Genomic DNA, 15,599 nt, shown 5'->3' on the forward strand with positions numbered 1-15,599 from the left:
AAAAGTTTTGAAAAGCAAATTTGAAAATATTTTAATGAATTTAGCTTCAAATTAATGTACGCTGCGAGCAACTTATTTCCCAATCTTTTTGTCATAACTCAAGAGCAATAAATTAATTAAATTAAGTAATTTAAGAGCAATAATTACGTTTCAAGTCCTTGACCACTTTTTCTAGATACTTAATTATGTGCCAACAGCTTCACAATAATCTTTATTTATTTATTTTTAATAAGTAGGATGAGTTTATTAAAAGAATATGTAAGTTCAAACCTCAAAGTGGACGAAGACAACAAAGGGAAGCTGGTTCATCATCATCCTTATAAAAGAGATAGATTGTGATCCCCAAGTTAATGAAAATGAGCCTAACGGGTTACACAATGAGCAAACTTATTAAAAGATTGGGAAATTAAATTTCGGATGTCAAACTTCACATTAATCTTTACATAGCCCAACAAAATATATATATATATATATATTAACTAATTAATTAATAATTAATTAAACATCTTTTAAAAGATTTTAAGGAGACAACCACTCCATAATTATATGGCAGTTTCACATGCAACCTTATTTATTATACTTTTTATATATTTATTATTAATATTTGTATCCAATATGGGACGTTGGATTATCTCACCTATAAATCTATAATATTATTGAACAGAATCGTAAGCTATATTTTAACTTATTTTGAAAGTATATATACCAATAACAAAATTGATAGCCTTCTCAGACTCAAAACCAAGGGAAAAAAAAAAACCATTAACCTAATACTGTAGATAGAGAACCAATCTAGTTTTTGACCAAGCCAAAACATAAAATCAAACTTGTTGACAAGGTACCCCATTTTTATACACGTATCATCATTCCTGACCACTGACCCATTACCTTGCAATTTCACGTAAGCTTGTGATAACCACAAGCCTCTTCTCTTTCGCAGTATANAATTGCTTTCTGGCTCCTTAGAAGAGAAGGCTGCGAATCTTCCATAGTTTATACTTTTTCAACAAAAAGGAATGTTCCAATGCATGCACCTTCTGCCTCAGCTGAAACTTGGCTGCCAAGCAGTTAGCTACTAAGAAATTGTCCACGAGGCATGCATGCGTACCTTTAATTACTAAGTCAAACTGATAAATATTTCTCTCATATATATAATATATATATATATATATATATGTATTACAAGTCAAACTTAACAAATTCCAGCAAAGAGGCTGTGCTGGCAATGCAATTTGGGCAATTTGCCAAAATTTGGTGTGCCGAAACCATTCTCAATTGGTCATATCATCACATCTAGTAGTGGGTCAGGTTGGCCAATGGCTAAGTTTGAAGATTCCAATGTGAAATAACCAACCTTCTTAAACAGAAAATCACTATCATATCAATTTTGTGCAAAAGTTTTGAAAAGCAAATTTGAAAATATTTTAATGAATTTAGCTTCAAATTAATGTACGCTGCGAGCAACTTATTTCCCAATCTTTTTGTCATAACTCAAGGGCAATAAATTAATTAAATTAAGTAATTTAAGAGAATAATTACTTTCAAGTCCTTGACCACTTTTTCTAGATACTTAATTATGTGCCAACAGCTTCACAATAATCTTTATTTATTTATTTTTAATAAGTAGGATGAGTTTATTAAAAGAATATGTAAGTTCAAACCTCAAAGTGGACGAAGACAACAAAGGGAAGCTGGTTCATCATCATCCTTATAAAAGAGATAGATTGTGATCCCCAAGTTAATGAAAATGAGCCTAACGGGTTACACAATGAGCAAACTTATTAAAAGATTGGGAAATTAAATTTCGGATGTCAAACTTCACATTAATCTTTACATAGCCCAACAAAATATATATATATATATATATTAACTAATTAATTAATAATTAATTAAACATCTTTTAAAGATTTTAAGGAGACAACCACTCCATAATTATATGGCAGTTTCACATGCAACCTTATTTATTATACTTTTTATATATTTATTATTAATATTTGTATCCAATATGGGACGTTGGATTATCTCACCTATAAATCTATAATATTATTGAACAGAATCGTAAGCTATATTTTAACTTATTTTGAAAGTATATATACCAATAACAAAATTGATAGCCTTCTCAGACTCAAAACCAAGGGAAAAAAAAAAAAACATTAACCTAATACTGTAGATAGAGAACCAATCTAGTTTTTGACCAAGCCAAAAACATAAAATCAAACTTGTTGACAAGGTACCCCATTTTTATACACGTATCATCATTCCTGACCACTGACCCATTACCTTGCAATTTCACGTAAGCTTGTGATAAACACAAGCCTCTTCTCTTTCGCAGTATATAAATATAATCGACCCCTCTTATATATCCTATACCTAATCATTCAAACTTCGCAACACATCCACATCCTTACCAAAAACAGAAAACTTTGCAATTAATACAAACCTTTTCAACTACACACATCCTTAATTAGAGCGTGTTTCGTGCGAGTCTCCACCATGGGCAAAGACAGCAAGTTATCCTTGTTAACACGCTTGAAGAGAGCAGTGAAGAACGTAAGGTTTCTGTTAGATTTTAACATCAACCAGTGGCGTCTAGCATCGGTGCTTGGCCATGCTTCTTCTTCGAGCAAACGAATAAGCTTCAATGATCGACCGGGCTTGAGGGCAGTTTGTGATGATGATACAATAGATTTTGAAGACTCAGTAGGCTCTTCAGTAGGGTCTTCAAGATCAGGGATTCAGAGGACTATAAGCTGTCCATCCGAAGATGATGTTGATAAGAAAGCAGATATGTTTATTGCTAATTTCTATCGTCAACTTCAGATAGAGAGACAAATTTCACTCGAGCTTCAATATTGCCGGGGAAATAGCTTCAAGTTAATCTCTCCATGATTGATAATTTTTTGGTTTTTTTGGGGTGTTTTATATTTATTTATTGATTTCTTCATTTTTTTTGGAGCTTTGATTATTGTTTGTTTGATGAAGCCTTTGATTTTTAGAAAAAGGGGCCTCTAGAGTGAATCTGCTACGGTGTTTTTTTTTTTTTTTGGTAGTGCCTGTTTTAAAATTCCAAGAGCGTTCTTATCGTCGTTCTTTCATGACTTTTATGTAATATAGCGAGAAACGCATCAATTCTATGTAAATTTTCCTTATTTATTTAGAAAAATACAAATTTTCTAATTTTTTTATTTTTTATTTTTCCTTCCGGCTCTTTAGACTGATTCAACTTCTTTATGAATAGTAGTTACTTGAAGAAGCAAAAAAATTGACCTTAAAGTTTGCTGGTTGTTAAAATTGATACAATTTGTTCAAGGCTTGAGGAATTATCTGCTGGGACTAGTGCAGGGCAGCAATCCAATGGTGGAGCAAGCCAACAAAGCAAAGAGACAGCTGGTAACTATACTGATTCAAGTGCAAGCACAATAGCATCATCTCTAGCAGACAAGGACAGCCACAACAATAAACAATTGTGGAGCAAACGTGCAGCAGAAGCATCAGATACAGAGCACCAATGGGATGTGCTAGAAACCATTGAGACAATACCTTATCATGAAGTCTTCATACATAGCTTTGGAGACTATGATACACGTGGCTTGTAATAATTAGGCTGTCATATATATAATGAAAACACTATTGTATTGTTAGCATAGTTAGTAACTGATTTACTGATTTTATGGGTTTTAGTCTTTGACGTGTATATATATATATATAGAATAGCTTTACTGTATAGGTATCAGTTGCTTGTATCAATTCAATTTTCTGATTAAATAAAATTCTGAGAGTGCTCCAAATTTTATACTGGTTATAACATTCAGTGTATCCAATGTAGAGGCTAGCTAGTGATTGCGATTGGGTTTACTTTCTTGGTTCTTTTTCCCCCTAATGGAACATTATTACATCGAATAAAAAAAAGCTAAGCACAAGCTTTATCCTTAATGCAACCTAATACAGTACATTTGACAAATAATTTCTCCGCCAACAATATTAGAGAGAGAGAGAGATGAAACCACGAAAGAGATAGGGAGATAGGACAAGTGAAAAAATCATTACAAACATATATATCATGTATTTTTTTGGTTGGAAAATACTACAACTACTACAAATTTTACTATAAAAAAATTTCCTAACCAATATAGCAATAAATGTTATTGGCTTTTTGCCACTTCAATTACTAATAAATGATATCACAAAAGTTTGAAAAAAACACACACGATGCTCTCTTAATAGAACAAAAACTAAACTATTAATTTCTGATAATAAATCTCGAATCCACAAGGAGTTTTTCTAAATCCACAAGGAGAAAAAAAAATAGAGTCCACCAGAGAAATAATTTGACAAAAAATTTGTATTTATTGATAATAGTCTAATCTGACTCTGACAGTTACAAAACATATAAATATTGAGAGAAAAATGTCTAAAACCCTAATTCACACTAATTATGCGATTAGGTGACAAAATACCAAAATTTACCAAAAATGGCAAATTGAGTTAAATGCAAAATCATAAACTACTAACTTTAAAGGTCGTCCTAAAACAAGCAGGACCTTATTCTAACTTTAAGCAAAAATTTATTAAGAAAACAAAAATTACTATAAACGGCAAAATTGCAATTTTCGAGACCTAGATAAATGAATTCACCATTTTCAGAAAGTACTGTTGGGGTTTATGTCCTAAAATCTAATTTATTAGCACGTCATAAATAATTAAATTGTTTAATTATATGAGACTATTTATAAATAAACTAATGGGACATTATCTTAGTCCATGAGATGCATAGTATGTGATTTATGTGATTTAGTCACAGAAGATATAAATCACAAGTTCTTTGTAAACTTAGAATTTTAATTCGTAGTCGGTGATGAAATTGGGCATTTCATCTGCGAAAACTATAACATATCAACTAAGATGATTTGTCTTGATCATGGAAGTGGTGACTTCTAGTTGATATGTTTTAAGAATTAAGACATATTGAACTGGACCGTTGTGAGATTTATTATTCTCCTAATGACTATCAAATGAATAATAAATCTCACGACTTCTATTTACATCAACTCTAAATCCTGAGAGAATAATAGATCTGATTATAAGATGTAAGTTGCTTTGATATATCAGGAGTGAGATCTATAAGTTACAATCAAAACCTCAGTATGTTGGGTAACTGCATTTAATGTTGATGGAATATATATTCTCAAGATGGAATTCACAATCTCTTAACAAAGATATAAAATATTTCCTTGAGATAAATTTAATGGGTTTGGTTATTTAGAGTGTTGGGCCCAACCACTATAGACACTATTTTATTCTCTCCTTGGAAACTGATTGAGAGACCACACTTCTTGGGCATCAAGTGGAATTGGAGTGAAGATTAAAAGTGTTCCCAAGTAATTCTCAAGTTTAGGTTTTGAATTTCACTGCACCAAGGTACGATTTCTATTCTTTGTTCTAGAATTCAAGATTACATGTTATCTCTCATGAATGAAGTAGATCCGTGATTATTGCTTCTGCTGTGTGTTTTGTATGAGATACAAAACCAAATAAAACAAATGGTACCAGAGCAGTCTTCAATATCATGTTTGTATAACATGTGATTGAGTTTTAGAATTAAAGAAAAACCATTTTCTTAGTGTTCTAGTTTTCTGCAGTAAAATTTTTTGCATACTTGTTGCACGTATGGTCTGATATAGATACACGTTGGGTTTTTATTAATTTATTGTTAGATTAATAATTGAACATGTTTCTATATGTTTTGATAAGAGATAGCAAGAAGGGAACTGTATGAAATCGTTTTTGCTTTCTGCACTAGGTGCCCATGTTCATTCTTGATTAAAGAATAAGGAAAGCCAAATTGTTTGTCTTTGTTTCGGTGTCTGAATCAAAGAGTTAACTGTTTTTGGTTTTCGGTAGTGCGTGGGAAACTTGCTATTTATCATGATCTATAATGTGGATTCATAGTTGTGAAAATTTTGCAGTCATTTTTCTACATATTATAGTTTTTGAAACTATTGTTTGATTAAAACTGATTTTGATGTTATGATGTTGTTTAAATTTGATTTTAACCATGTAAAATTGAATTTTAACACTATAACATCAATGAAATTCAAGTTTTAATCTTAATCTCATCGTTTTTTTTCATTAAGAATGTGTTTTGTTCATTGGAAATGTCAAAAACGGTTAGAGGAAAAACGGCTATTTCTGGGCGTTTTCGCGACTAGTGAGTCGCGAGATGAGTTGCGAGTGAGTCGCTAGAACTTCTGGATGAACTCGCGACTAGGCAAGTCGCCAAAAATTCTGACACCTATTTTTTACATGTAGTTAAATAAAACTTTTAGTCCTAAATTGTTTTATGATTAAAAGTCCTTAATTTATTTTAATTAGAGGTTTTTAATGAGATTAAAATTCTAATTAAAGTTATATAGTTTCTAATAAGATTAGAATACTTTATAAAGTAAATTAAGGATAGAGTTCTATATAACTAATTTTTGATTCATTAGTGTTTAAGGAATCCTAAATAGTTTAGGACTTCCATTTTGGTTAGTGATTCTAATGAGATTAGAGTCTTTATCAAGTGCAAGGTTATTAGTTGTGATTGGATCACAATTATTTGAAGAAAACCCCAAATAATGAGTGGGAGTGTTGAAATAACCCTTTTGTTAAGTTTATTGTAATATGAATAAATACCTTGTCTTGACTTCGAGTCTTGCATTCCATGCAGATCATAGAAGTGGAGACTTCCAGTTGATTTGCTGATATGTTTTAAGAGTTAAAATATATTGAACTGGACCGCTATGAGATTTATTATTCTCCTAACGATTGTCAAATGAATAATAAATCTTATGACTTTTATTTACATCAACTCTAAATCCTGAGAGAATAATGGACCTGATCATGAGATATAGGTTGTTTTGACATCAGGAGTGAGATCTATAAATTATGGTCAAAATCTCAGTATATTGGGCAGCCGCATTTAGTGTAGATGGAACATATATTCTCAAGATGAAATTCATAATCTCTTAACGGAGATATAAAATATTCCCTTGAAATAAGTTTAATGGGTTTGGTTATTCAGAGTGTTGGGTCTAACCACTTTAGTAAGGAGCTACTAAAGTATATATTTATGAAATTGGATTTCATAAATATATGATGAATAACATAAAGGATTAAACCGGGTACTCAAGGATTAAGATGTAGTAATCTTCAAAGTGGCAGTCTACATTCATGACTTTGTATTACTACGGATATTTTATGAAGGGGTTGTATGTATAATAAAGTCTGAGATATAATTTATTAATAAGGCCTAGAATGCAATTATATTCATATAGTGGTATTGAATATAATTAATGGTAACTTTGGACTTGTCAAAAGTTGACAGAAAAGCCCAAGGCCCATTGGAACTAGAGTCTTATTTGTTCCCTTTTGGTCCCATTTTAAGCCACATACTAGAGCCCAATTGGAATGGCCCAAAAGGCTAGCCAATTAGATAATCAATTATATATAAGGAGAGAAACATACAGAATTTCATATGGCTTTTCATAGGTGGTCTTTCATTAAGATCATATGTGGAATGAAATGGTGTATGTGAATGTTGGACACTCTTTTATTCTATTCTTGAAAATTGTTTGAGAGACCACACTTCTTGGGCATTAAGTGGAATTGGAGTGAAGATTAAAAGTGTTCCCAAGTAATTCTCAAGTTTTGGTTTTGAATTTCACCGCACCAAGGTATGCTTTCTATTCTTTGTTCTATAATTCAAGGTTACATGTTATCTTTCATGAATGAAGTAGATCTGTATTTATTGCTTCCGCTTTGTGTTTTGTATGAGATACAAAACCAAAATTTCCAACAAATGGTATCAGAGCGGTCTTCAATAACATGCTTGTATAACATGTGATTGAGTTTTAGAATTAAAGAAAAACCATTTTCTTGGTGTTCTAGTTTTCTGCAGTAAAATTTTCTGCATACTTGTTGCACATATGGTCTGATATAGATACATGTTGGGTTTTATTAATTTATTGTTAGATTAATGATTGAACATGTTTCTATATGTTTTGATAAGAGATAGCAAGAGAACTATATGAAATCATTTTTGCTTTCTACACTAGGCGCCCATGTTCATTCTTGATTAAGAATGAGGAAAGTCAAAATGTTTGTCTTTGTTTCGGTGTCCGAATCAAAGAGTTAACTATTTTTTTGGTTTTCGGTAGTGCGAGGGAAACTTGCTATTTATCATGATTTACGATGTGGATTCATAGTTTTGAAAATTTTGCAATCATTTTTCTACATATTATAGTTTTTGAAACTATTGTTTGATTAAAACTGATTTTGATGTTATGATGTTGTTTAAGTTTGATTTTAACCATATAAAATTGAATTTCAACACTTTGACATCAATGAAATTCAAGTTTTAATCTTAATCTCATCGTTTTTAATCATTAAGAATGTGTTTTGTTCATTGGAAATGTCAAAAACAGTTAAGAGAAAAACGGCTGTTTCTGGGCGTTTTCGCGACTAACGAGTCGCGAGTGAGTCGCCAGAGCTTCTGGATGAACTTGCGACTAGGGTCTCGCGCCTGGGCGAGTCGCCAAAACTCGCGACTAGACGAGTCACCAAAACGAGTCGCCAAAAATTCTGACACATTTTTATTACATGTAGTTAAATAGAACTCTTAGTCCTTGTTAGGTTCTAAGGTCTTAGGATTTTATGTATTTAGAACTCTAATTTGTAATGTTGGCAAACCATGATCAAAACATTGTATTTAGTCTTATTTAGACTTGCTCAAAGTTGGTTTAATATTGTAAAGTTGGAATCGAGTGGCTGCAAAAGTACTTGGGACTTTCGGCCTGGCTCGATCGATCGAAGAATAGACTCGATCGATCGAAAATCGCACAGGTTGAATTTCTGCAGAATTTCCAACTCAGCCCTACTTCATTAAACGTTTAGGGTTTTATGTTTTTACCCTAGGTATATAAACAAAACCCTAGCCACGTTTTTGAAGTGAGTCCATATTGTATTGTTGCTCATACATTGCTGTTTTGTGTGAATCTCGTGTGAGATCTTTGAGGAGCTTTCCTTTACACAAAACTTAGGGTTTTCATGGTGGAGATGATTTCAACATCTTGAAGATCAATACTGTTGCAACCATTGGAACTTAAAAGAAAAGCAAGCGGGGAGCTTGTAGCTGATTGAGGAATTCAAGAAAGAAGTAGTCCGTGGATTCGGAGCCTGCGCGTGGTCGTATCAGGAAGTTCTACTGGTGGGTAGCATTAGGAAGTCGAGCGGGGAGCTTGTAGTCCTTTTGTACGAACTTCAATTCTTTCATAGTGAATTCAGGTTAGCCTTGAGGATCGGTGGGTCAAATCCTCCCCAGGTTTTTACCGTGTGGTTTCCTGGGTGATCATATCTTGTGTTATTTATTTTCCGCTGCTTTATATTCTTGATATGATTGTTTGGATTGTTTTAACCTAGAATTGCTTAATTTGACTAAGTAACAACTTGGCTAATTAATCTAGGCTACGCAATCTGGTTGTTTAAGGGGTCTAAATTTCTTTCAGTCCTAAATGGTTTTATGATTAAAAGTTCTTAATTTTTTTTTTAATTAAAGGTTTTTAATGAAATTAAAATTCTAATTAAAGTTATATAGTTTCTAATGAGATTAGAATACTTTATCTAGTAAATTAAGGATAGAGTTCTATATAACTAATTTTTGATTTATTAGTGTTTAAGGAATCCTAAATAGTTTAGTATTTCCATTTTAGTTAGTGATTCTAATAAGCGAGTCTTCAACAAGTGCAAGGTTGTTAGTTGTGATGGGATCACAATTATTTAAGAAAAACCCAAATAATGAGTGGGAATGCTGAAATAACCCTTTTTGTTAAGTTTATTGTAATGTGAATAGATACCTTGTCTTGACTTAGAGTCTTGCATTCCATGCGGAGGGTATTTACTTTACGGGTTACATGATTAAACTTCTTTGTGATAGCGCTAATGTTCATTACACTATTGTGATGTCACTTAGTTACATCACATTGAATTTAAACAATTAAACACATTTAATGTGTAGGGTTAAAATTGTGATAAGATCACAATGATTTCAGGACAATCCACTTGTTTTAAAATTTCTAGTGGGAGAGAGATACAAGGGTTGGATCTCACGGCCTCCATTATCGATTCATAGTGGTGTGGGGTAAGCATCTCGTCTTGGCATATATGCCTCGCGATCCCAAAGGAGGGTGTTTACTTCATAGTATTACAAGATTGAACTTACCCGTTTAAAGTAGTGTGAACAAGCACCTCGTCATGGCGTATATGTCTCACGATCCCAAAGGAAGGTGTTTTGTTTCATGGTACTTCAAGTTTAAACACTATAAGGGAGATGAAATGTGGCTACACATGATTCTAGATAATGGTGTACACTAGACTAAGTGTAATGTTAACCTCCCAAAGGAGCTATGTCATTATTACTTAGAGGCTAAAGGAAAAATGGCAAATTATTTTTGTTTGGTAAGAGTTACCATGATAGCATTAATAATGAGAATAGTTCTCAACCAATTAATGTGTTTATAATAAACTTGCTACCAAGGAATTATAGACATGGATTGGGTTGTCGTTGCACCTAGTATAGTATGTTTTTCGGGTTCCATACTATATGGTTATGGATGCAAAATATAATGTCCCTGTTATTATGTTCATAGTCTCAAAATAAAGTTGTCCTAAATTTTGTTCTCTAGCTACTATTTTAATTGATTCGCATTAACTAAGAAATAATTTTGGACATGATGCTTAAATGAGCTGAAGTACATAAATATGTTTTGATTCAGCATTGTTATAACTTCCTATGCATGATGCATTGATGGAAGATAGCTTATGATATGATCATAGTCTCCATTGAAATGCTAATATGCTATATTGGCTTCTATCTTAATTGTGCTACAGCATGAAATGCAAAAAATAGTACATGACTTAGACTTTATATTAAGTCTAAATGAGATGTTTTGGTATGAATCATATTGATTGCTAAGAAAGGTTTAAGGAGTTCCAATTCTAAATCATTTTATGAAAATGTTTAATTTTAAAATTAATTGGAATTCTTGAATGTAGAGATTAAATGTTAATCTCATTTGGATATGATTCACAAGTCCTTGTTAGAATCATTTGATCAATTCAGCTTGTTTTGAAAATAAATTCTTTTTATATTATCTGAATTAATGAGTGAGTTATACGCAACAAAAGACATCCTAAAAGCTAAGGCTAAGATCAATATGATTTAATTCAAATTCTTAGCCTGAACTGAAAGGTAAGGGTGGTAAGAAGAGGAATTATAATACCAAATAGTTGGACAAGTTAGTTGCCCTAGTAGTTGCCAAAAGAAAATTAGACTCAAAAGAATGACTAAAAGGAAAGTATTTTTGTTTTCGTAAAGCTAAGCATTGTCCATGATTGTCTTCTAGATGGAAATTTACATGTTTTACTTTTTAAAGAGAAAGTTTCCATCCTTTTGTAATTGTATGTTTTAGCACTTATGTCTATAGATCTTATTAATCTAATTGATATTCAAGATTGATGAAAGATGGGCTTTTAGAACCATTGTTTTGTTATATTCCCAGTCTATGAATTCTATTTAGAGGATAATATAACCTAGGGCTCCTTTATTGTAAAGGAATAAAGTGTCAATGACTTCTTTAAGTCAGTGCATACATGAAGGAGGAATAAGAACCTTTTAGAAATAGTAAAGTACATGATAAGTATTTCTATTTGCTTATTTCTTTTGGAGATATACTCTAATAATTACTATGCATTTTCTAAAGTTGATTTCAAAAGTTTGTTCCTAGGACATCTGTCAAATTGTAGATTGGGTGAAAATCTAGTATATGATACTTCCATTTTTGAAGATGTCTAGCACTTGTGCTAGAAAGGAAGTCTAACTAGTTGAAATCAAAAGTAGAAAAATGTATGTTTATGTTGGGTATCCAAAAGGAATTGCAAAAGATTGTTTTGGTAGTCATAAAGAAGACAAGATGTTTGTAAAGTTCTTGATGATGACTATGTGAATAATCTTAAAGCAAATCATAGATTGTTCTAGAAGAAAAATGTCAGAATTTGTAGTAGGACAACTATAAAATACATTTAGAAATGAGATGGTTGTATTAGATACACCACAAGACATTATTCTATATATAACTATTACACTAGTACAACATCGTAGTGGGAGGATTACCAAATAAATTCATACTTTTGGAATAAACTTTTGTAGTTATTCCACAAGGATATGAATTTAATCCTCGGTCCTACGCAAAGGCAATAGATGATATGAATATGGATTACTGGATCATGGTTATGTGAATAGAATTAGATTCTATTTAAAGTCTAGAACTTGTAGAGGTGCCTAATGGCATTAAGCCTATTGTTTTCAAATAGATCTACAAGTAAATGAGATTGATAGATTTGAAGGTGCAAACCTTCAAAGTCAAGATTAGTGGTGAAAAGATTTATTCAGAAAGAAATGGTTTGACTATGAAAAGATTTTTTCACCAATAGTTAAGTTTGACTCTATCTAGATTCTCTTATTCATTATATTTCATTTGGATGAAATATGACAATAACTATCAAGAAAGCTTCTTTTAAGTAGCAATCTTGAGGAAGACATCTATATGATGTAACTAGACTTGTTCATAGCAAAGAACCAGTAGTGTGTATGTAAGTTGCTTAAAGTCCATTTATGGACTAAAGCAAGCATCGAAATCATAAAATATCATATTTGATCAAGCAATCAAATTGTTTGATTTTGATCAAGTATTAAAAGCCTTATGTGTGTAAAAGCTATATAGAATAATAAATTTCTTAATGTATGTTGATGATATTCCAATCATTTAGAATGATGTAAAGTTGTTGTCATCAATGAAGTTTTCTGTTGTCTAGTACAATTTGATTTAAAGTACTTGGGAAAGACTAGTCACATCCTAAGAATTAAACTTTGTTAAAATTCAGAAATTAGGATGTTGGGTCTATCTCAAACTACTTAAATAGATTAGATTCTAGCCAAGTATAACATGTAATACTTTAAGAAAGGATTTTTTTCCTTTTGTTGAGGGCCATTTTTAAAGTATCATAAAGAAAGAAAGAAGACCAACAACACAGACTGAAAAGAAACTGGCAAAAAAGATAGAAAACAAGAACCATTAAATCCAAGCAGCATGAATAATGGATCACAGGTCCATAAAATAAATAAATGGGTCTTGAGAAAGCAAAAGGGCTCAAAAGAGCCCAGAAAGAAAGAAATAGCGAATGGCAAACCCATGGGCAGCATACGATGTGGAAAAGTAAGAATGGGTCACAACAGGCCCAAAGCAATATAAACAAAGAGAGTAGGGGATTGATGGTAAGCTCACAAACCCCAAAGATGAGAATGAGGTAATTGGGCCGGGGAAGCCCAATGAAGTTAGTAAAAGCTCATTGGTATACAAAGTTAGGAAAAAGGGCCAAGGAAGCTCAAGGCAAGCAAATGGGCTAAGGATGTCCAAGGATAAAAGGGACACAGGTGCCCATAAGCAAGAAAACCCATAGTCATGGTAAAGAACACACGGCAGGCCTAAAAAAAAGGGCCTTGCAAGATCAAGTCAATACAGCAGGAATGACAAAGTAATATGGCAAGACATGATGGCAATCAAGAAATAGGCTGGAAGAAATGTGAAACCCAATATCAAATGAAGCCTAGCCCCTAAGGAGAACAGTGAATTATAAAACGGTCCATATAAAAGGACGAAGAAAAGCGGCAGACTGTACAAATGCAGTTCCAAACCACGGCAAACACATGAGCAGCAGTTAGATTTTGGACATACATGAAAAGGAAGCACGCGCAAGGCCCAGGCGCCACTAACCTGTACCCAGCCAATATGGGACATGGTGGGGTCATGGGGTAGAGGTAAGAGGTAAGGGGGTATGGTTTGGTGGTGGGGAGAGGGGAAAAGACCTATTCTGTGACTCCTACCCAAACTTTTTTGGGGGGTACGTCCTGCTGGGATGACAGACTACCCAAAAGAAGTAAGGTTAAGGGAGGAACCATTAGGTGCATGCCATGAGGGATAGAGAGAGAAAGCACTTAAGTACACTCCTGGCAGACGAGGCCTAGTTTGTGCACAAGCCAGCCCAACATTTTATTACTACAACTGAAGTAACGGCCTTCCTAGAGCAAGAGAGAGCCAGAGGACCCAAGGAGAGATTCTATGCACGAAGGCCTCCATACCCACTAAAAGTGCTCAGTAAACCATACCCTGAAAGGTATGAGCCGCGAGCTTTTGCGCAGTATAATGGTAGGAAGGGAAGTGTTGTTGAGTACGTAAGCAAGTTCATTGACACTTTCGGCCTTTACGCCACAAACGAAGACTTATGTCTTCGAGAATTTTCTAAATCACTATGTGACAAGGCTTATACCTGGTACACTGGCTTAAAGCCAAGATCGATTCCAACATAGGATGATATGGTGGATGTATTTTGTACCAAATACTTCCATGGAGAAGAAATGGTAACACTTGCAACTCTGCAAGCGACCAAGCAGAGGAATGGTGAAGACTTGATGGAGCACATCAAGAGATTTAGGGACATAGCACTCGACTACTATGACCATTGTGAAGAAAGGACACTAGTAGAGATGTGTATGACGAATATAATTAGAGAATATAAGGCAGTCCTAGAAAATCTAGAGATCTCCCAGTTCGTGCAGTTATTGCAAAAGGCAAGAAAAACTGCCTAGTCCGTAAAGCCGAGCATGGACAAAAGAAGTGTCCCGCAAGCCATGGCAGTATCTACTGGCGAGCGGAGAAGGAAGACCGATGGGAAAGAGTTCAATACTCCCCCGCCAATACCATGCACGACAAAGGAGCTAGATGTACTGCTAGACAGGTGGATAGCAGATAGGATCTTCAAACCTAACCAAGTTTCTAGGGAGCCTATAGAGGAAGAGCGGAGGGACCTACGTTTTTGTCGTTTACACAATTACGTGCAACATCCTATCGCAGAGTGTTGGGCGCTCCGCAGACTAGTGCACCGCAGGATAAAAGAAGGGACTCTAGAACTGTCCCAGCAGGAAGTCCAAAGAAATCCACTACCAAACCACAAAGGGAAGGGTGTAGCAGCGGTGGCAATTTGCGCGGAGAAAACTTGGCCTTGCTGTCAGTGGCCATTACCACTTTACAACTGAGCTCCAAGTTCAAAAATTTGTTCGACCAACTAGGACTCATGGCAAAGGAAAGAAAGGTAGCCACGGAGGCTTTGGTGAGCATTGCCTCTGGTGTAGGAATAGAATGTCTATCGGCAGAAATCCTAGATGATAGGGCTCTCTTACAAGAGTCAACTGAAATCACTTTTAGTGATAAAGATATGGAGGTGGGATACCCAGATCATAGAAGACCCTTATACTTAGCGGCATCCATAAATCAAATCCCCATAAAGAGAGCCTTGGTAGATACAGGTGCTTCTGTGAATCTCATTCCATTGAGCACTTTACAACCGGCAAGAATTTCAGACAAGAAGATTCAAGGGTGCCCAATGGAAGTGACAGGGTTCGGCAAAAGGGGCAAGTACACTGCAGGCCACATTCAACTGTGGTTGAA

General features: G+C 33.8%; 1 protein-coding gene across 1 annotated transcript; it reads left to right on the forward strand.

The window, feature by feature from the left end:
- The first annotated feature begins 2,330 nt into the window (after window positions 1-2,330).
- On the forward strand, window positions 2,331-3,190 carry LOC112008209 (uncharacterized). The gene has a single exon (XM_024040545.2). It carries the CDS (start codon window positions 2,494-2,496, stop codon window positions 2,887-2,889), a length of 396 nt encoding a protein of 131 aa, XP_023896313.1. The 5' UTR covers window positions 2,331-2,493; the 3' UTR covers window positions 2,890-3,190.
- The last annotated feature ends 12,409 nt before the right edge of the window (window positions 3,191-15,599 follow it).

The sequence above is a fragment of the Quercus suber genome, unplaced genomic scaffold (assembly GCF_002906115.3).
Source record: "Quercus suber isolate HL8 unplaced genomic scaffold, Cork oak 2.0 scaffold_81, whole genome shotgun sequence".
Taxonomy (NCBI): Eukaryota; Viridiplantae; Streptophyta; class Magnoliopsida; order Fagales; family Fagaceae; genus Quercus; species Quercus suber.